The 24,024-nt window shown below is 40.3% G+C and overlaps 1 protein-coding gene across 2 annotated transcripts in view; it reads right to left on the minus strand.

The window, feature by feature from the left end:
* Positions 1-24,024, minus strand: part of Klhl32 (kelch like family member 32) — a 225,564-nt gene that overhangs the window by 60,914 nt on the left and 140,626 nt on the right. For both annotated transcript variants that reach the window (XM_028877992.2, XM_028877994.2), the window contains exon 6: positions 4,975-5,190. In XM_028877992.2, coding sequence (XP_028733825.1) covers positions 4,975-5,190 — 216 coding nt within the window. The remainder of the gene's footprint in view (positions 1-4,974; positions 5,191-24,024) is intronic.

Here is a 24,024-nt window from a genome sequence, read left to right on the forward strand (position 1 = left end):
GAGCCAAGCTGGTAAATAATGAAAATTAGACCTTTCTCTGAAGAAGGGATTGTCCCGGATTACATTATCAGTACGTAGTGAGACAGCCACCTGGGTAAACTCGTGCGTGGTGACTGTGGCTCACCTAGCTATGCTGCACATATTAATCAAACGGCACTGCCCCTCATCCGCATTTCCATTACCCGCCCTACTTTGTGCCAATTTCCTTTCTCTTCCTCAGCATCCCTTCTTCACTGTTCTTTAAGACATGGGATGGGGATTTGTCAAAGTCAATGAGCACTTTATTACAGTGAGAACGTTCTGTAATGAACAATTCAGCGGTTTAATGAGATTCTGTAGATCTGTCTCCAGCCTGTCCGTCAAGTCTCACTTCTATAAAGCACCCTGACACTAATCCTCTGGCAGACCCAATCTTTACCCTGGGCTGAATATTAGATTCTTCCATGGTATATTGCATTACTAGTATAACCTCAGCAAAAAATGATGAACTTAACTATACTTGAGGCACTAGAGTTGGTCTGATTTGATTTTCCTCTATTGAGTATGAGGGAATTACTTACTTACTAAGATAAAGCAAAAACAATTTCTTATTGCCTACTGAATGCCTAAATTGATAATATTTATGGGAGTCTTTTAATTCCTTTTTGGTGATCAGGTCTAAAAAACTATCTTACTGCCTGCAGAAACCTGTTTCTAAATTCTACTTTGTAATACTAGCAGCCTTGAAAGGGGTGAACAAGATAGCTTCTAAGCAGACAGAGTGGAATTTTCCTGATACTCAGATATCTGCACATTACTGTGTCTACCTCTGGCAATGCCTTCAACCATGCCACAATGACAGACAGATGCCACAGGAATGGGTGGCCTCAACTCTCAATCTTGTTAGAAAAGAAAAGTACACAATCTAGTCTGGTTTTACCCCTTAATGAAGTACAAAGAATTTGGCTACTTCACACTCTGAGCTGGCCATAGTAACTCCTGATGCTTTATATGACAGAGGAGAGCTTCGGATTATTGGAATCCCCGCCAGACCATATCCCCACCAACACTTGGAACCACTGCCTGAATACACATTCCCAGAAATGCCCACGAAGCAGCCAACACTTGTAACTTCTTTTTAAATCAAGGCTGTGGACTAGTGGAGAGATGTGGTTGCCATCAACAGACTTGGATTTTAAAGGCAGCTCTGCTCTGTAAACTGGAGCCAAGTACAGAGCCTTCACTCTGCTTGTTAAGAGATGGAGACGGAGACAGCCACTCCTCAGGCCTCTTGTGCTGATAAGTCAATAAAGTTTCAAATACCTGCGACCCGACTGGCCCTTATCGCTAACTATTTTCAATAAAAAGAAAGACAGCTGCTGATTAAAGTTCAAAGAAGGAAGCAAGGTATCAGGAAAGTAATACATCAGTAGAATCAAGTGTTCAGGACACATTTTGACCAGCGGTAAAACAAACAAACAAACAAACAAAACCTAACTCCCGGAATATGCCTGGTCGGATAGGAGCTTACTGCTTCCTCCGCCAATAGAACACTGAACTCTTCCTAGGACTTGTGCAAGACAGCCACTTTCATATCACCCTGCAGGCACAGCACTCCAGGTTTCAAGATGTGTAGACAGTGCTGCAGAATGAGATAGACAGTGAAGGGAGAGGGGGAAACGGGCTGTGTATCCCAAAGACTTCAGGTGCAGTATCCAAGGACAGTCACTAGGGATGAACAGAAGAGGATTTAAATTGAATAATCAACTTTCCAACAAAAAACATCCTCCCCATCCCCTAGACAACGCAGTGACAGGATGTGAGAAGACTCCATAGTCAGGGGAAAGGAAGGGCTTGTGAAAGCAGCAGCGAATGCACAGTGAACTAAAGAGGGAGATGGTTTTTCCCACTGGAGTGTGGGAAGAACTTGGTTCCATGTGAGGTCTCCACATCCATCTATTGCCATCAGGAAATGTTTCTGAAAGGGAAAGGGGATAGGGCTGGTGGAGGGGTTGGGGGAGCAACAGAGAGGGGAATAGCGGGGTATAAGTGATCTGATCTGGGAAATGGGAAAAGGGGGCCTCTAATCGGGGAGGGGAGTAAGAGATAAATGCAAAGGAAGGAGGGGGTAAAATAACTGTAAGGATATCAGAAAAAGCCACAAGGAATCATACTGTTATCTGTCTTAAAAAACTATTACGCACATAAATCTATGTATATACATATAGAGTTTAAAAGAAATTTTCTTACTTGGGCTGACAATGCTCCCTCCCAGAGCCAAAGAGCATCTAACAGAAACCCTGACACCAGGCATAAGAAGCCCTCTTTTGAGAGGTTGATCAGAATTGTCCAAGAGACTCCCCAAACTTACAGGGTGTTTCTAATGCTCTTGGTTGCCCCCAGATGTGGATGGTTAAGGCCCCTATTGCTAAAGACACCATGTACTTCAAACACAGAGACCAGGGTCCCCTGAGCGGAAGCTGGCTTGAATGCCTCCTCCTTAAGGGCCAATTTTCATGGTACCAGAAGGCGCTACACAAACTTCCAAGGAGGGAAGCAACCAACAGCACTGCCCAGCTATGACACTTACGAACCACACAATGGCCAGCGTGGCAAGTTAACCTGAAGGATGCAGTTATGGACACATACCTTGGTAGCAACCCAGAACTCTCTAATTGGACTTAAGATTCACTCAACAACAGGAAAATCATGCCTAGTACTGGAAACCAAGCCAACTACCCAAGGTTAGTAAAGTCGTGGATCTTGAAGGTGAACCTCCAACCACCACTTTACTAAACCAACATAATCACTAACTACATTCTAAATATTTTTCCTTATACCCACAGATACATGTATTCCTGACCCCTCATCAAAGGAACTTCTATTTACAACAGACAGAGACCACTACAGAAAACCACAACCAATCAAAATGCAGACTTGGGTAGTCCAGTCTCAATGGATACTCCCATATTATATACCAACCATATTATATACCATATTATATACCCTCCTCCCTCTCCCCCACCTCCCTCCCTGCAACCCCTCCCATTCTCTCCTCCAAAAAGGTAAGGCCTCCCATGGGGAGTCTGCAAGCCTGGCACATTCAGCTGAGGCAGGTCCAAGCACCCGATCCCTGCATCAAGACTGTGCAAGGGGTCAAAAATAAGTACAGCCCGCCGGGCGGTGGTGGCGCACGCCTTTAATCCCAGCACTCGGGAGGCAGAGCCAGGCGGATCTCTGTGAGTTCGAGGCCAGCCTGGGCTACCAAGTGAGTTCCAGGAAAGGTGCAAAGCTACACAGAGAAACCCTGTCTCGAAAAACCAAAAAAAAAAAAAGTACAGCTGAATTATTTTTAGTTGTTCTAAAAATTTATTTATTTTTATTTTATGTACATTGATGCTTTGCCTGCAGGTATGCCTGTGTGAGGGTACTGGATCCTCTGGATCAGGAGTTACAGACAGTTGTGAGCTGCCATGTGGGTACTGGGAATTTCTTAATGAAGGCAAAAAAAAATCTTTAAAAAATTATAATAAAAATAAATTATCTTGGAATATGCATAGCCAAATAGTGAAAGAATTATGTATGTTTCTTTTCTATAGCAAAAATGAAACACCATGACCAAGGCAACTAGGGAAATGGTTTATTGGGGCTTGTGGTTACATAGACTCCAAGATGGGAGAGCAAAGCCATGGCAGCAGGAGCAGGAAACAGAACACAAATTGAGAACAAACCCAACCCATACACACTTCCTCCAACCAGGCCATAAAACAAAACAAAAACCAAACACTGCCACACCTGAGGTTCAGGGAACGGTTTGGAAGAGGAGGCAGAAAGACTGTAAGAGCCAGAGGATCAGGAAGCTTGCTGTGCAATTATGTCTCCTAGTGACGTCAGATGCTACACCCTAAAGTCTCACCCACGTGACCACCCAAAGAAAGGTGACAATATACATGTCCACATGGAGGGAGGGAAAACCCACAAGGCCTCAACCCAACAACAGGAACTACAGTCAACGAAGGAATGCTGAGAGCAAGAGAAACAGTCTTCCCCAGGGAAGAGGCCACCCACTGGTTATCCAGTACCAAATGGTCAGCCCTGAAAACACAATACAGGTAACATTATACAGAGCAAGCAGATTGTATTTGGGAGTATATATGTGTATACACATACTTAAATGCATGTAACAACAATTAATGGGGAAAAGGCCATGGATTAGAAAGAGAGCAAGAGGGGTTTGGAGAGGAAAAGGAAGGGAGAAATAATGTATTTATAGTCTTAAAAATAAAAGAAAAAAGAAACAACTTAAAAAAAATCCAAATTCCCTAGACATGCACACTTTACTCATAGGAATTTTTGGAATGGACTCCAAGCCAAGTCTTTTAAAAATGCTGAAGATTCCAGAGTACGACCATGTTTGAATACTTGTGTTTACCTATGACCACTTGTATTAATTTACCTGTTCACCTTCATTCACATCATTGACTTGTAGACAAGTCCTTCACCCAAACTTAAAGCATAAAAATTAGCAAACCTCAAAACTCATTAGCTAATAAGTTATCTACAAATTAGCTAAAAACTCAAATGAAAAAGTTTATTTGAACCACTAAAAGCTATTTCTAAGTTTTTCTCATTAAAATAATTTTTAAAAGAAATATTTATGGTTTTCCCCAAAACTCTGAATTCCTTTTGTTTCAATGGCTTAAATATGTATTAAATTGTTTTACAATCCATTCTGCTCATATTCAGCTTAAGAAATGCTTTTGGTTTCACAGGGAAAATCCCTTCCCTTTTCTGATTTACCTAGGTTTGAGGAAGCCACAGTGCTGGTCTCCTCCTGCTGCAGACTGGCAGGTGTCCACCAATGACTTGCCCACCGCAGGAGCAGGACTTCAGTACACCTGGCAGCCAAGCCTCAACAAATAGTGGTTGTTGCACCTGAATCCTTCCCTTTCTAATCATGGCGCGCCTCTCCGAGGCCAGGCAGCACGCCCTTACCTGCCAGATCTGCTCCTCGCTCAGAGAGGTCAGGCGGTCACTCTTCAGCACCTCCTGAAGCAGGCAATAGGGCAGCGTGAGAACATCTTCTGGGCGGCTCTTCAGGAGCTCCGAGAGATGCTTCACTAGGAAATCAATCACTGCCTTCTCCAACAAAGTGAGGTGAAAGAGGTCAGCAAGTCTGTACAGATCCAAGTAATTAAAGCTATTTAGTTCCTGGGTGCCAAAACAAACAACAAAAAAAAAAAAACATAAAAAAAAAATCTCTTAGGAATCCACATAGAACAGGCAAGAAATTAGGTCCACTCACCACTATTTTCATTACAGGTAGTGGGGGCATTAATATGAAGGCCATCCCCTACCCCACCAATTATAAGGCTTTAAGTTTTTCTTATCCCTCAAACCCATATTCTTTTTAAAATAACTTACTTATTTTTATATTATGTGCATTGGTGTTTTGCCTGCATGCATGTCTGTATGAGGGATCCCTTGGAACTGGAGTTACAATTGTGAGCTGCTGTGTGGGTGCTGGGAACTGAACCCTGGTCCTCTGGATGAGCAGTGTTCTCTTAACCACTAAGCCATCTCTTCAGGCCCTAAACCTATCTTCTTAAAGAAATCTTTAAAAGGGGATTTCCTGAAAGGGCGTCCTGGTTTTTGCTGGCTGAAATGCTACTTTGCAACCTTTTGGAAGCATTTGGAAGTCCTTACCAATAAAGACTATGATGGGTATTCTTAGTTGCCAGCTTGACTACACCTGGAATTAACTAAATACCTAGGCTGCTGGACACACCTGTGAGGAATTTTAGTTAATTTGAGGTTGGACATCTATATCATACCCCTCCTTCAATGCCTTAAATATGGGCCACACCCTCTCATGGCAGCCTTTATGAAGGACAAGAAAAAAAGCAGCTTTTGATTTTTGCCTGCTTGCCTCTACTCTCCCTCACCGTTCCCTGGCATCAGAGACTACTTCCTCAGGATTCCGTTGCATACTGAAGATCAGCTGAGACACCCAGCCTCACGGAGTGAACAACTATTGGAATCTGGGACTTTCTATCTGTAAACAGCCATTGTGGGACTTGCTGGACCACAGCCTGTAAGTCATTCTAATAAATCCCCTGTGTGAACACACACACACACACACACACACACACACACACACACACACACACACACAATCAGTCCTATCTATCCTCTGGAGAACCTTGACTATACAAGGACAATCATTGTTTTAACAGGCCTGCAGTTTAGCTCTTTGTCTACTGAAGGTAATACAAGAACCGTTAAGTGGGGATTGAGGATTAAGTACAAACCCAAAGACACACTGACTTTGCATTGTTTCTGAAACTTCAGCCTCAGTATGTCTGTACATAAAAACAACTCATCCCGTCTTAATGGAATTGAAAGACAAAATTTACATGTACGTCTTAGCAAATGAGTTAATCTCACAGAAAATACTCATGTCTTGAATATATATCAAATCCCCCTAAACATGGACCTTGTTTTGTTAGCCTTGAACATACAGAAAACCAGTGACATTCCTCCTACTTATTCCCTAAGTTTCTGAAGCCATGCTCTCAAACAGATAGCCAGGATTCTAGGAAATGATATCCATAAAGCTGTAGTCCCCAGGAACTCCTGTACTGTGCTCCTGTGAGAGCCAGGGTGGTACACACATGTGCTGATAGAAAGCTTGCCTACTTAAGTAAAATAAAAATAATGGTGTATTAGATTCCCTTCACTCTTAACTTCATTGTCGTTAATATGTGGGCAGTGTTCTGTAAGAGCAGGACTTGAGGATGCTATGAGACATCCATTTATTCCACAGACCTATTTATTTAAACATGACATATTTCCTTTACCTAGCTTTCTAAGACCATCAAAAATTCTAACAATATTTATCCTATTATTATATACATAATTTCATGATAATTGCCAGTTTAAAAGAATATTTCAAAAATCTGATACTCATTTAAATGCTCAAATATTATGGGATCATATATACCACAAGTTCACGTGTTCCATTTTTTTAAAACCAGAGTCCACTTAGTGCTGCCTATATCTGCTTGGGTGTAGGATAACCTCCTGTTGCCTCTTAGGGGCCACATTCATAAAGAAAACTGAATTCCCTTCCCTTAGCAGTCAATAGTTTCCAGTTGTGCCTCAGTTAAGGGTGGGACTTCATGAGCCCCGTTCCTTTCCATGCTGGGATTGATCTTGCCCAGGTCTTGTACATGCAGTCACAGCTGCAGAGCTGAGGGTTCATATGTGTAACAGCCCTGTCATGTCCAGTAATGTCAATGACATACTGTGTCACTACAGAAATCCACTGCTCAGGCTCTTACAACATGTCCTCCACCTCTTCCACGATGATCATTAACTTTAACGGAGGGGTATGATATGTCCCATTTAGGGCTGAGCACTTTACAGTATCTTATTCTCTTTATACCGACCAGTTGTAGTTCTCTGTGTTAACCACAATCTACTGAAGAAAAAAAACAACCTTCTCTAATGAAACTTCACTGATATGGTGGGACAAGGAAGGGGAGCCCCAATTATAAGATTCTCGATAGGTCTATTTGCCATCAAGTTTTAAAGGACTAAGTGCTTATCTTCCAAATGCTATTTATTGAAATAGATGAGGATTCACTTATGCTTTTCACTCAAAAATAGCCTGACTTCTTATTCACATTTTATCAAAGGAATATAGGAGTTATGGGACTAGCTTTTCAAGGATACTTAAAATTGTCCTTCAAAGTTTACTTCTTAGGATTGGTAAGTACTAGGCTGGCAGGAAAGAATAGGAGATTCTAGTGTGCACTTTAGGACACGTCTGTGGGATGGGGTATATCTTTGAAGCAAGTTCATCAATTTGGAGCCCTGAGAAATAATTTGGTGTCATACAGCATTACTCTGCTGTTCTTCCAAAGCCTGCTTTGCAACCATTGCAGGGGTGGCAGGATTCTGATCCAGTGGCCAGCATCATCTGAGTCAATGGCCAGATTCAGTGGCCAGCATCATCTGATTTGGTGGCCAGCATCATCTGATTCGGTGGCCAGCATCATCTGATTCAGTGGCCAGCATCATCTGATTTGGTGGCCAGCATCATCTGATTCGGTGGCCAGCATCATGTGGTTCGGTGGCCAGCATCGTCTGATTCAGTGGCCAGCATCATCTGATTTGGTGGCCAGCATCATCTGATTCGGTGGCCAGCATCATCTGATTTGGTGGCCAGCATCATCTGATTCGGTGGCCAGCATCATGTGGTTCGGTAGCCAGCATCATCTGATTCAGTGGCCAGCATCATGGCACAAAGAGGAGAGTGGGCAGGAGCAGAAACACCCATAGTGCAAAGGTGACGGACATGCAGCAAGTGAAGAAAGCATGAACTGGATATCAATGGCAACTGAACACACTTCACCAGGGGTCTTTCTAAATTTCAGCGCTCATTCTGGATTTCTTCCAATTATAAGCCCATGACTTAAAAGCAGTTCACTTCAAAAGTGCAGATAATTTAGACAATTATTTAAATGAGGGGTTTTAAATAACTGTTCTTTTTCTTTTTATACAATATAATTTGATAATGTTTTCCCTCACTTTTCCTAGATCCTTCCCATCTCCCTACTCACCCAATTTATGTTCCCCCAAAGTTGTTCTTGTTATTTATTTTATTTTATTTTCTTCCATTTCAGCATGTGTGTAGTTTGCACATATGTGTATGGATGTTTGCCTGTGTGTAGGCACATGCATGCTTGTGGGTGGGTGTGTATATAGGTGTGCGTGCATACGGGAGGCTCAACGTTAATGTTTGGAATCATCCTGCATCCCACTTCCATCCTATTCATTGAAGCAGTTCTCTCTCAGTGAAACCCTTAACTCGCTGATCTGCCCTGTCTCCCCAGTCAGCTTGCTCTGGGTTCCCGCCTTTGCTTTCTAAGGCTGGATTACAGGCAGGCTGCCACATCCATCTGACATTTATGTGGGTTCTAGAAATCCAAACTCCAGTCAGCACTCATGATTGTCCACACTTTAAACACCAACTCATCTCCCCAGTCCCTTTGAAAATTTTTGCATGTGTATATATGTGTATTATATGTTCATGTTGATGTGGGTGTATTCATGTACATATGCACAAGTACATGTGTGTGCATGCATGTGTATGTTTGTGAAGGCCAGACGCTCATGTATGTTATGTGTCTTATTTGATCTCTCCACCTCTTATTTTTTGACATAGGGTTTTCCCTGTATCTGGAACACATCAGTGTGGAAAGACTGACTAGCCACTGGGTTCTGGGGATCCATTTGTCTTTCCTACAACACTGGAGTTACAGATTCAGGTTGCCATGCCCATCTGGGTGCTGGGGATACAAACTCAGGTCCTCAGTCTGGCACAGTAAGCATGTTACACCCGAGCCGTCTTCTCAGCCCCACTGTGTTTCCTTTAAAGGTCATTCTTTAATCTTCTTCAGGACTACATTACTAAAAATCCAAGAATTATGTGCCATAAATAACTGAGAAGCCACCGAGAAACCCTGTCTTGAAAAACAAAACAAAACAAAAAACAACAGCAACAAAAAAATGAACAGCAAATGAGAAAGCCACTGTACCTGTCTGTGTGTGTGAGAAACAGTGGTTTTGAGATGAAGATGCTCAGGCTCCATCTCTGCATTGCTCTTTAAAAACAATGTCCCCAAATCTTCAGTGTTTCCCAGCCATGTCAGAAGCTTCTGTCCACCCTGCCACACATACTTTACATCTCTGTAGTTCAACTGTGTGCTGTGGGAAGTTGAGGGAAATGGAGAACCCACCTCCCTGAGATCATGATGCAGTAGCGCATACCCCTCCTATTGGGGCAGATAGGATCAGTGAGCTTTCAGGAAAACCGTGCATCAGTTCATCAGGCAGAGATAACCACTGTCAGTGTACACACACACACACACACACACACACACACACACACACACACACACATTTATATTCTAGGCTTTATAAAAAAAAGAGGTTGCTTATGTGCCCCCCACCAAAATGAAAAATAAAAAAATACTTGTATTCAAGGCAGAACACCACAGACACAGAGGCGACTCAGGACAGTAGGGACGGACAGGTCTCCACATGCAGATATGGTACTCCTATACTGGTAGGCCATCACCAGACTTCCACTAGTCACCATTTACAAATGAAAAACATCCAACCAACTCACAGGGCTCTCATGGAGACACCTCTTGAAAAGCACTTCCCACAACAACTGGGCTCATGCAAAGTATAAAGCAGACTGGGGCCTGTCAGAGCAAAACCAGCAAAGTCTAAAAACCACTGTGGCTTTGTATCTGGAAACCAAAGCTCATCACTGTTGGGAGTGGAGGAGGCTTTAAATGTTTGAAGTCCTGAGTGATTGTGTGTTGTTGACATGAGGCAGCCATGGCAAGGACCTTAGCCTCAGACCTATGGGAAAATGGCAACACCATTTCAGAGGGACAGAAAAGCCTTCCTCTTGACCATGTGAAGATGTTGATAGTGTGTATGGAAAATGTCCACCATAGTTCTCTCTCCCTGGATGTTTACAATCTGAAGGCTGCCCGCCTATAGAGACTGCTCCTACTGAGAGATTAGCTAAACCTGTCTCCTTGTGACTGTCCAGCTGTATGCAATAACCTCACCTCTCTGTTCAATTGTATAATACACACACACACACACACACACACACACACACACACACACACATGCTGAGCTTCTGGTTATGCAATGGCTTCTCAATCAGATAACCTACTCTACCAGATCCCAGCTTTACTGTGTGTCTATGTGTCTCTATGTTGGTGATTTCTTCACTCCCTCGCCTCACCAGACAGGTCTGTCCCTGAAGCCATGCTGGAGGTGGCACATCACTGAGGCAAGAAGGTTAACATGAAAAATATGGGCTCTCTAGATATCCATTACCTGAAATAAAGTGTACCAAAACATTAGGGAAGAAAGAAAAGAGCCAAATAAAAAGGAAAATATAGGCTTGAGTGCTAAATTCATAACTTCATGGTCCTCTAACCTATATTACTATCCAAGCATTTTCCTTAGCTCAGAATCCATTTTCTTACCAGCTGTAAAGGGGCATCTCTCAGTTATCCATCCCATAGCCCATTGTACTAACATATCCAAAATGTACCTGTTTTTTTTTTGTGAGCTTGCTTCTTCTGTATATTCTTTTCCTTAAACAATTTTTGATTTATTTATTTTATTTTATGTGTGTGAAAGTCTGTGCACCGTGTGCATTCAGTGCCCCCAGAAGTTGGAAGAGGATGTGGGATCCCCTGAAACTGGACTTGTAATCAAACCCAGGTATTCTACTAGAGTAACAAGTGCTTGTGACTGCTGAATCAACTCTCAGCTCTTCTGTATCTTCTTGGAGAATGGTCACATTTAGATTTCTGCATCAGGAGCCCCCACACTGGCCTATATCCTTCTTTTATAGCTATTTAGTCAATTGCCAAATCCTATCTGTTCTTCCTTATTAGCATTTCTTTTATGTCCCTTATCATCTCTTGTCTGGACTTCTGGAACTGTCAAAAATTACAATTCCTGCCTCTGGTATCAAATTCTCAATTCTCTATGTAAGGATCTGACCACACCATGAACTGTTCAAAAGTCATATATTTATATAAATGGAGGGGACACCAGAGTGGGGAAAAGATACGCTCGGGGTTGTCTGGAGAGAGTGGGAGGGAAGTGTTGGGGGTGGGAAGGTTTAAGAGACATTGTCTTCATGTATGAAATTGTCAAAGAATAAATGACATTCTAAAACAATAAAATACTTAGATATATATTGAATAACAAATGATAAAGAAAATGTATGTAAAAACCATAAGACATAAAAACAAACTTAAATACACAACTCTTATGCTTAGGTAAGAATTCAACATTTGCGATGTCAGTTCTCCATAATTTAAATATAAATCAAATTAAAAACACCACCGAAGGTGGAGGGGACTGGACCTTAGCCCCCACAATGCCCCAGTTTCAGCAGAAAGTAGCCAGAACTGAAGTTTATGTCCATAAACCCCTTGGGCCCCATCACTCTCTAACAACTGTCCCGTAAAGTCATTTCTCGTTTATAGAAGCAACACTTTTTAAGAGAACTTTTAAAAGCTTAGTAACAGACTCCCATTTGCTTATAGGAAAAAAAAAATAAAACTGAAAACACTGCACTGTCTTCCATGACCTGGATCCTGCTGAATTTCTCATCCTGCAGAACGGTATCACTAACCAGACTGGCTTGGCTCCAGCTGTGACAACCTCCTGCACATTCACAACAAAAGGGACGAACACAACAGGCACTGTAATATACTGCAACCAGTGATAGGTGAGCACCAGTCCTTGTAGAAGGCAGTCTTCTGGAGGATCTGTCTGTCTGTCTGTCTATCCCTTTATCAATAAATGAAAAAATTATATAACTGAGGTAAACACTCCAAAGGGGAGATCACGAGGCTGGGTGGCTGTAGCAGGGGTTTGATCTGCAATGAAAAGTTACTTAGGGTTTACTGAGAACACAGGGCTGACAGAGACAGGGGATGCACATCTACTACAGTTTTCTATTTCTTCCCATCCATCTTCTGGTTGTCTATATTTTATTAATTCTTTTGATTTTTTTACCTTTTAAGATTTTAAATGTTTTACTTTATTAATTTATAATGTGTGTGTGTGTGTGTGTGTGTGTGTGTGTGTGTGTATGTGTGTGTGTTTGCATGCGTGCATTCATGTGCACACAAGTGGCAGGCTCTGTGGAGATAAGAAGACAATTTGTGGGAGTTGTTTCTCCTTAAATCATGTGGGTCTCAGGACTCGAACTCAAGGAATCAGGCTTCGAGCAAGTGCCTTTAGCAGTGCCAAGACCCACCGCACTAGCTCAAACTATCATTTAAATACGAGTTGCCTCCTTATTTGTTGGCCTCATCATAACTCATTAAATCACGAAACCTACATTTTAGATTAAGATGGAGCTGGAACTGCAGGAATGATGTTCCAGACTTGGGAAGCAGCAGGTGCTAATTTCTTTTGAATAAGGAATATGGTTTCTTTTCTTTTTCCTAAGCATCATGCCCAGCATGGCCCTCTCTGTCTTCATGGGATGATACCCTATCACATTATTCCACTTTGTCTGCTCTCAGCATTCATCCCCATCTGTAATTATCCTCTACATTTACCTGTATTTATGTGTGCATGTCCAGCCCCCAATAAATCAGTCCTTCGGGAAGACGACCTGCCAGTCTTGTCTACTGTTCTACTCCAAATGTCAGGTACATGCTGAATGGATGGATAGACAGATGGGTGAATGAATGAATGAATGAATGAATGAATGAATGAAAAATCTCACTTTACTTTTTCAATTTCCCTGGTTCAGGTCAAATTGATCACATTCTCTTTGGGCTTCTACCCTCCCTTCTGCAGATTTCTAACAGGTATCTGAAGTACTTATTACAAATCTATATCCCTCCACATATCCAAGGACCTTGGTGGCAAGAATTATGGGTCATTCTTCATTTATCCACCTGGATACCATCCTGGTATTCACCATGCAGTAGGTAGGTGATCAACATGTGAGCTTAATGAAGAAAGTCCAAAGATTTTTTTTGTTTACTTAAAATTAAGTGCACAAAATAGCCTATGTCTTTCCAACCTGTCCAGCTAATTCTGAACTTCATCCAAAGCAGGCCACTTTTCATACTTCATTAGCATCCCTAATATTACCTATTTACTTTCTCTCATTTTTTTCTTTTTTGAAACGTGAACCTAATTAATCTTATCAATAAAAACCAGGAGTCAAATATTGGGGTAATAACCTGAAAGATCAGAGAAGCTGAGGAACAGCCACTAGTGACTTCTTACCTCTCTAGATCTTCAGACCAAAAGAGCTGAGATCCTGTCTCCACCTATCCTCATTACTTTTTCTCTCTGCCTCCTGAGTGCTGGGATTAAAGGTGTGAGTCTCCAAATGCTGGGATTAACCACATGAGCCACCACCGTGGGGTCTCTATGGTTAACTAGTGGCTAGCTCTGCCCTCTGATCTTCAGCCAAGCTTTATTTGTCAGAAAACAAACAAAATATCACACAACACTTTTTTTTCTTTTATTTCTTGAGACAAGTTTTCACTTTGTAGCCCAGGCTTGCCTGGAAATCACTATGTAGCCCATGCTGTGTAGCCTTGAGTTCATGACAATCTTCTTACCTCTGCCTCCCAGATGCACAGGAAAACTGCTATCAGCTACCACACCTAGCCTCATTCTAGCCTTCTGCCATGCACAAAGACAAAACCAGTGGTCACTCCATTTTCCAAGAAGACAACCTGGTAATAATAATTCAAGTTGACGATACTGGAAAATACAATGTAAATACAGGTACACACAATGGACAAGCAGAATGCAAGCATTTGTCTCTGAGGAAAAAAAATGTTTTCATAAACCCTAAATTTCATTCATTCTAAGAAAGAATAATTTTTCCACCGACTGACTACTTGGACCAAAAGTATTTTGACATTTTCCAAGTGATTTTTACCTTAATTATGGGATTGCTTCCATTCTCTTACATTCGGTGGCTTTAAAAACTTAGAGCATGCATGGAGAGGCAGGAGGTCTGAATGGAAATCACAGCTCAGCAGCAAGACAGTCTCCTGAGTAAAAGAAAACCTTTCTTTTCCTTCTAAAAAGGTTTGATTTCTGTCACACTGGTTCTCACTTGAAATTTAGTTTTTATTCAGAATTATAGGGCATACATTGTTGTTCTTCAGGGAATCTTTTTAAATAATATTTATTTTTCTTTGGTTCAGGGCTATTTGGCTTCTCTTTTCCCTTCTACTTGTTTCTTATGATACGAATGACAAGTTAAATTACAGAACAGTCACAAAGTGTGTTCCCAACACTCTACTAGCTATAGAATAAATGCTACTTTTCCAATTTCAATATTTCACAAAAACTTACATATTTCCCACATTTGGACTTTTTCTATGGCTTATTCCTGTGAGAGTCTCAAAAGAGTTATTCTTGAGATTAACTTGGGAAAGTCATAAGAGGGAAAAAACTCACAAAAAAAGCTAACTACTGCCTTACTTTGGATTACAGTCAATATAATTACCCCTTTAAGACAAAATGGTCATATGGTTAAGCCAGGGGTGGGAGGAAGCAAGTGAGCGTGAGGTGTCTGGTTGACCTGCTACCCTTCTGCCATCTTCCCCAAACAGGGACGGCGATGAGAGAATGACTGTCTTGGCCTCTGTGATATCTGTTCATGGGTCTCACTGACCTATGAATGAGGATGGGTGTCACTGGCAAAAAATTCCAATGCATTTCTTAGTGTTTCAGCTAAGCTGATAATGACATTTCTATAACAACTTTGCTCTATAATTCAAAGTAGCTGTGAACCTATCCCTCAGATAATGTCATCTAGATTCATGTCATTCCACTGATCTTCTTGGGTGGCAAAAAATATGAAATCTAATATCTAGAGTCTACATATGCTCTGCCCACAAGTGACAGCCCAGTTTCTGTGAGCCATAGTGAAAGGATGTGCCCTCTGGACCAACTGCAATATAATCTGCCGGTCAGTGATTCCTGTTTCAGAAACAATGACCATCGAGTTTCAGCTACTCTGATGGCCCTCTGGCCTCTCGGTAGCTCCTTGCCCACCCAGCTCTGCAATGTAATTATACCCCTAACACAGGAATTATATATAACACAGGAAAAAATTGTTATCATGTAATCACATCTAATATTATCATGTGATCACATCCCAACACCCACCCCAAAACATGATACCTCAAATCCGGGGCCCTAGATTTAAATAAACAAACAAACAAAAACAACAGAAAACCACAGAGATGCTTTCACTTACTGGTAGGAAACCTGATTGACACAGCACCTGAATAATGGCTATTTCTCTTCTTCCCTCATTTAGTTCTAAGAATGTCACTGACTTGTGGAAGAATAATAAGTACCAACAAGACATACTACCAGTGTGAAAACCCTGACTTGGATTGAGGAAAATATTAAATATTTCTCAAGAGTAAAGTAAATAGAAGTTCCATTTTTGATTCCCAGAATTTTTACCTCTAAGATGGGCAAACTGAATAATATTTCAGATAATTTTTTTTCTGTGCTAAAGAAAAGGTCACCCTGGGTATGAAATCAAGAAACTATAAAATACTCAAAATTATTCCAAAAAGCCCAATATTCTATTACAACCAGCATGGCTCTGTTGGTAGTTCTGTCAACTCAAAGTGAAATTAAGACACCATGTCAGCTACTTACTGAGACCAAATGCCAAGTACTACACAGTAAGGAGCTAGGATACTTTGTTACCGACTAAACTCTAATGCTTATGATTGGGTTACCTCTTTATAAATCTATTTTGTATTGAAAATACAGTAGTTGAAATACACTATACACTTAATTGCCACATCTCACAGCTCTGTCCCAGTGTTCTGCAGACTGTGGGTTGTTTACCCTAGAGACTGTGAAGCTAACTGGGAGCTATGGCTCGACACCACTGCACAGGATAACTAGAGCTTCTCACAAGATACATGGTTAGCCTCGGGAAAGGGTCAACATGCAAAGCATGCCTTATTCTACAGTGTGTCACTGCTACACCATGGTAAAACTGAGACTCAAATCATCCTAAGTCAGGAGTCATCTGCAGCAGAAAGTAACTCTTGCATTTTAAAATTCTACAATATCCTAATCATCATCAATATCTTAATAATCTTCCCATTTGTTGTAAATGAAAAAATATTTGTTGTATTATAAAAAAAAGTTATAAGACATATCCATGACTGTTATGGAAGAAGTAACAACTTCATTATAGATAGGACTTAATAATTGAGAAAGATATTCTCAAATACTTGATCTAAACTCAAGAAATTATCTTATGATGCTATCTAGGTGACAGAGTTTTCACATAATAAGTGAAGAGTAGAATGCCCACCTGAGATAAACAAAGGTTGGCTGCTGCAGTGCATCTTGGGTCTTCTGATCTGACCCATGTCCAATTATTTTCTCTCTCTCCAAAATGTTGAAAAAGAATGTGATTTTTCTTGGTTTTAGTGATGATTAGAAAAATCCAATGTCCATAGTATTAGCCAGAACTGCAACATACAGTTTCAAGCAGGGATGAATTCTCTCATAATTTTCCTCATCCCAAATGATTATTGTTTGCTGTAGTGGGTAGCCATTCCAGCTTGGATCTGGAAGTTCCATCCCCCATTGAGACTCTGGCAACTGTCACGCCTACGAGGTGGGGGCAGGGGAGGCGTCTGGAGACCGGAGACTTGGATGGGCGAGCGCTCTCGGTTCCTGGACCCTAGACGGTGGAAGTTGACTGAGCAGAGCTCCGGAGAACACCGCTGGACTGTGATTCACCTTCCCCAGACCCCACGACCTACCTATCCTTTTATTTGTAAGTTACCCACTAAATAAATCTTCCTTTTAATGACGTGGAGTAGCCATAATAATTTCACCAATATCTGGCGCTCACGTGGGGCAAATTCCAAAGGCCTGATGTGGGGCTTGGTGGAACCTGGAGAGAAGCTCTCCAGCAACAAATGGCGCCCAACATGGGGCAAATTCCAAAGGCTTGGCTGGCTCGCCCGGGTTTTCCAGGTTTTGGAATTTTTTCCAAAGCATTTAGAGCTGCTGTACAGCATAGGGATATTGTATGCTCATCATTCTTTAAAAGAATCTCTTTCTGGAATCTGCCTTCAAAGGTAGCAGTTTGCAAAGAATTTAAAGACTGAAACAACAGGCTAAAAGACTTGTAAAGTGGGTCTTCAGCTTAAATACATACTCTTCTCATGGGGACCACCCAGATCTGACTGACTCCTTCCTTGGGATGGCAAAGCACTCCAGCTTGCAGACTGCTTCTTTTCTGACCTTTGAAGCACTAGCTGCCCACTGGACCTTTCCCTCAGGTGCAGACTGTGTCTTTATTTCTTTATATTGTCTTTATCCCTCACAAAGTCTCTACTTGTTAAGTTTTAATTGATGGAAGGCAAGTAAAACAGTGTATCTGTAAATATTTAGCTTTTACTATTCTTATTTCTTGGTTCACAGTAAAACAGACTCCCCTGCTCTACAAATATTGAAATGTTTAAAGAATTTAAAGGTAGTTTATGAAATGCTAACTAAATGTATTAAACATCTTAATGTTAAACAATCAGGTAACAGAACACAGACTGAGTATTAGCTAAATACGGCATCCTAAACACAGAATAAAACATTCATAAAAATGTCTGCTATTTGCAAGGTGCCATTAAAAATGGATACACTGCCATCTTGTTCCTGATGACTCAAAATATATTGTAAGTTCAAATGATTGTGGACACTTATTTGGGTTTTTAACTTTTTATTTTCTGTCTTCTTCACTGGGTCATAAAGGTGCTGATGGCATCTTTAGTTTAGAATTTTAGTAAAAGAACGTGATTTAAAGTTGAGTCTCCTAGATGGTCCCAGCCAGTGGATAGCATCTCAAGTCAAATTTTCATATCCAAAGACTAGGAAAAGTGACAATGTGTTATGGAAATGTGATGTGTGTTATAGAAACACACATACAGTGACATCCTCAGAATGGAATCTAAACGTGCAATAGTTATTGTACCTGATATATCCTTTAAAATTACTGTCAATGGTGCTTCGGCAAGAGCTTTACCTGTTCTTCCAATTTGACTCACTGACTGGGTGAAAGGAAGGAAAGAAATGCTGAATGCCGAACAAAACTTTGCTTTTCAATAAGGATCATCAAAAATCACAGCTCTCAGGTAAAAATCATTATTTTTCTTGTGTGTATAAATGCTTTACCACTACTTGCTTATAAAAGTTCATTGCTGACCCTGTCTGCTTTTCTGAGTTCTAAGTAATAAGGGGTGGCTTTTCTGTTTCCCTTTCTATTTCTTGTTTGTATATCAACCAAAATATAGTGTAGTTGCCCTGACCCTCTAGACTTTCCTACTGTTTCTGAAGACCCTCCATTTCCCAGGCAACTACACACAGATCTCCAACATGGCACCCGCCTGCTTTCTTGGACCCAACTTCAAAAGGCTTGCCTTTCTCTCTTCCTGTTCTTCAGGCTGCTCTTTCCTGCAGCTGAACAGCTCACCTTTCCTCTCATTGTTCATTCAAGTTTGAATAAAATGGTCCTTGAGCTTAAAAAAAAAAAAAGAAATCAACTTCAGCGATGAATGAGAAGAACAGACTGAGACAATACAGTGGCCCACAAACATGTGTCTGTTACTATAATATACTCTGCTTCTCAGGCAGAAAAGGCACATTGAGAAATTGGAGGATGGGGGAGCTACGTTTCTTTATGACCTTATTTGAAAGATAAAGTCCTTGGGGAAATACAATTTATTCAGATTATCAAGACCCTGCTGTGCAAATCTACAGTCGGGGAGCACACTATGGAGATCAAAAAATATTTACTTTATTCTGTGGGGTAGAAAAGCTTTTAATGAATGCATAATTAAGACAAAAAAGTGTATACAGCTTTAGAAATTCCACGGCTGAGCCAAGCCATTAATACCATACCCAGTTGTGATTCCACCTGTTTCCTATTTGGATTACAACCTAGTTATAAATCAAGATATTACGTGACTCCCCAACCCAGTGCAGTAGGAAAGGGCTGTGCTCCAGGAGTCAAGGAGGCAACATAAAGGGCACTAGCATGGGTACGTAGTGAGGGGCTAGAACAGGCTAAAACAAAATAACAGATAAAAACAGCCCAACTTTCAATAGCCTTGGAATGAATCATGCAGGGAAATAAATTATCTTTTTGATTATGTGTGTAAAAGGACGGTGAGTTTTCTCAATACTACATTTGGAGTTGATAGGGTGAATCAAATTGCTAAGGAAGAGAATAAATATTCCATTGACCATATAGATCAGACTTATTTATTATGTGATAAAATAATGTAGGCCCAAGCATTTTATGTGTATAAATATATATATATATATATGTGTGTGTGTGTGTGTGTGTGTGTGTGTGAATAAATAAGTATATATGGGTGTGTAAATATATATATATATATATTTATAGACAAACATGTAAATATTTCTGGATAGCCCTAAGTAACTATATATTCATATGCTAATACAAATATACATTTTATATGCTTTGATTAAATAAAAACAAAGTATTACCAGCAATTCAAAAAGCACAAGAAAAAAAATGCTCTAATTCTTGTAGGTTTTAGAAGACTTATTTAAATATATTTGTGCTATATAACAGTGGAATTCTACAATTAGGTTACTGGTACATTTTCATAATCAATTGTATGCATAATATCTGAGGCTCATGAATAATTTTTTATTGTTCTTTGGGAAAGTTTCTTAGTAAGCTAGAATTCTGGGGGGGGGGCAAAGAAATATGGCCACGATCAGGTAATAATAATGCTGGCCTCAGTCACCATGAGCTGAAAAATGTTGCTTCAAAATTCACCACTGCTTACTCAGCATGGAGCACAGGGGAAGCATCCCACCATGTTAGCTCCTGTTTCTCAAGCATCTCCTGGTGCAGGATCTACGTTGCAGGACACATTGCATTCACTATCTTAGTGAATCCTTCAACAACACCAAGGGGTAAAAGGATGCTGTATCTATTTCACAGACTAAGATCGAAAGGCAGAAAGGTTAAGTCACTTAAGGTCAAGTGACTTTGGGGTATGAGCTTGTGTCACAGGGAGATAAACAAATCAGCACAAGAGGAGATAGATAACTAAATGTGATACATTGTAATTAGTCTCCCAGAAGAATGCTCACAGTTAAAAGGGCATCTAACTCAAAATGAGTGCACTACTCGGCCAGCTATGGAAAAGGAAATGTGTATTCCAAGTACCTAGGGTATTAAGAACTCAAAAGATGACGATTGGAAAACCAACCCACATAAAAGGGGTTTGCACAAAGTTTTAAGGAAATGTACAGTGTTCCCTAAGATGGCAGTACAGCACTTGAGCAGTAAATTGTCAAAAAATAAAATTAAATTAAAGATATAGGAAGTTTTTTAACAGATGCAGACTAGTGTGTCAAATTAAGAGGAGTGAACACTATACCAAAGGTCACAGAGAACCATCAAACACTGAATGACTTTGAGCAAGAGTACAATATAATCAGCTTGTTATTTGAAAATAAAGTTCATGGATTAAAAATTACTTTTTAAAATCAATCAAACAGAACATTGGAGGAAGAATTGGAGCAAGAATAATTTGCAAGAAGTTTCTTTAATCTGGGAAGTACCAAGGACCTGGATTAAGACGGTGTTACAGAAATAGAAAGAAGGAGAGAGAATGAGAAACGGAACAATGGATGTATGAAAGTGACATTGCATGCTGGCCACAGGGGAGGGAAGATTCTAGGGTTACTCTTGGTCTCTGGCATGAGTTCCACTTGAATATCTGCAGAATGTCCAGAAGAATGAACCCAGGAGATAGAGGATTGGAGATGACAAAGTACATCATCCTTGGGATATAGTGAGAGAGAGAGTACATAAAGGAAGTAAGAATGAGAAAGGTCAGAAACTAGTTTGCAATTAGAAGATAGAAAGCTATATAAGATTTTTGGGGAAAGAAATTATTTTGAAGATTAAAAACAGATGTTCAACATTGTTGTGGTGATAATTACAAGTAGGGAGCTGTGTGGAAGTACTTCAGGAGAGTCCAAGAGAAAGAATGCAGACGTCAGTGATGTCAGTGCCAATCAGAAGACAAGGTGGCGAATTTGAGAACCATCTAAGAGGCCAAGTCAATTAAGTTGAGCAAGAATCACAAAGTCATGGAGCAGTCTAAGAATTCTAGTTTGGGTAAGAAAAAGCAAGTGAAGTAAAAATACCTATGGAGGAGTGGCTTCTCCTGATAACCTAAATTTCTAAAGACCAGGGTTTCTGGTTGGGATAACTAAAAGAATGATATTGCCTTAATAGCATGGCAAAGAGCAAGCATGTGGAATTGGATGAAGACAATCAGGAACTGTGTATAGGGTATCCAGTGGAAATGCATGTAGGGTATTCAGTGGAAATGCAAGTAGAGTATCCAGTGGAAATGCATGTAGAGTATCCAGTGGACATGCATGTAGGGTATCCAGTGGAAATGCATGTAGAGTATCCAGTGGACATGCATGTAGGGTATCCAGTGGAAATGCATGTAGAGCATCCAGTGGACATGCATGTAGAGTATCCAGTGGAAATGCATGTAGAGTATCCAGTGGAAATGCATGTAGAGTATCCAGTGGAAATGCTAACATAACACACATCTGGAGCTGAGGTGCAGAGTGCTCCACAGTAGAAAGACAGCTGCAGTGAGCAGAAGAGATGGACCACATACAGTGTTCCCTATCCTCGGGTTGATGGGAGAAGAAGAGTTTGTAAAGGAACTGAAAAAGAAGGAGGGGAACTAGGAGAAAGGAGAGGGGTGTGCAGGAGAGAACACAGAGGGCTCATTGTTAGATATGATGAAAGACTCACTGCACAAAAGGTAAGAAAGCCAGTGTCAGGTTCACAGTGATGGGAAGAAGAAGAAGGCGGTTGTAGTAATAAGAGATAAAGAAAAATTTCTCCCATCTTTCTGGTGGAGAGACTGAAACCATGGGCAACACAGGAGGCAAAAGGCTGTAATGAGGAGCTGAAGGTGTGTGAGTATCAGAGAAGAGGACACACATCTCATTGAGTGTAAATATTTACAGTTGGAAGATGGATACGAGAATGACTGTCTCAAATGAAGCAAAGATTTCATTTGAACCACCCCTAATTTCAAGTAGTAATAATGGAAGAAAATGAGATACATACATTGTTGATTCTGAACTACAGCATCCATAAGATATTGGAAGAATTTTTATTTTTTGAGAAAAATGCATGCACAAAATCAGATTTTTGGGGTGGGTGGGTAGAGTGTTTCTGGTTTTGTTTGTTGCCTAGCTTAAAATGGAAACTACAGATATTAAAAAAAAAAATCCTTCAAGATTTCTTCCCTCCCTTTAAAAACTCACAAAGAAGATTACCCAAATAACAAATTAAAATGCTGAAATGATTCTCCCAGCAGACAGCAGGCCTTACGGCTGTCAATTGCTGGCATCCTTCGAGACGGGCTTTAAGAATGAAAGCCAACACAATAGCATATGAAAAAAAATTAATTGGGACCCAGAAATGGCTACTGAAGATCTTATGATGCATTTCTGGAGCCAAATATGAATGATATTTGGCAAATCTGATATTCTGGATTACTTGTGCTAGGTGGCAAATATTCTTGATTAGAACAAATAATTAGTAGTTGGCTATGACTTGGGGTTGATACATTTCTAGCCTTCCTGATTATTTTCACTGAAAAAGAATCCAAAAGATTAAACTATTCGTAATATATTTTCCAAAAGTTATACTTTAATATACTCCAAACACAAAGGTACCATCTCAAGGGAAGCATAGAATGGCATGCAGTTAGTGCATTGGACTATGGCCGTATTAAATATATATGTGAGTAAATCATTTGTCTTCCCTAATAAGAAAAAAATAGCTCAGCATTAGAGAAAAATGAATATGGGTTATAACTTTTCAACCTTGAGGATAAATTATTTTATACAGAATACCCACTATATATTTAGGTAATACAGCTAATTTAATAATTAAATTTAAAATAATATATTATTTAGAAGACATCACCTCCAATAAGTCATTGTCGCATTATTTAGTTTAAGAAATAGTAATCCGTTATAATAATATATAAGCTCCTCACTGTCAAGTTCAGTCACTGTCGGAAGTATTTCCAACTAAACAAAATGTATTAAAATGTATTTAAAAGTAATAGAAAGCTACTTATACAATTTTCACACCATTATTTAACATATTAACAATAAAAAGCAGATAAATTAATGAATGAAGGCTAACTTTTGTCCCCTCAACACATATTGAGTTCATATAATATGGAGGAAGGGAGAAAAATCTGAAATTGGTGGGAGATGAGGTCCTAGGTTTTGTACCCCAAATCTCCCAGGGTAAAAGCAGGGAAAAGCATTTTCTAAGCATAGTGTACCCTGTGGAGG

This window comes from Peromyscus leucopus, chromosome 2 (genome assembly GCF_004664715.2).
Source record: "Peromyscus leucopus breed LL Stock chromosome 2, UCI_PerLeu_2.1, whole genome shotgun sequence".
Lineage (NCBI taxonomy): Eukaryota > Metazoa > Chordata > Mammalia > Rodentia > Cricetidae > Peromyscus > Peromyscus leucopus.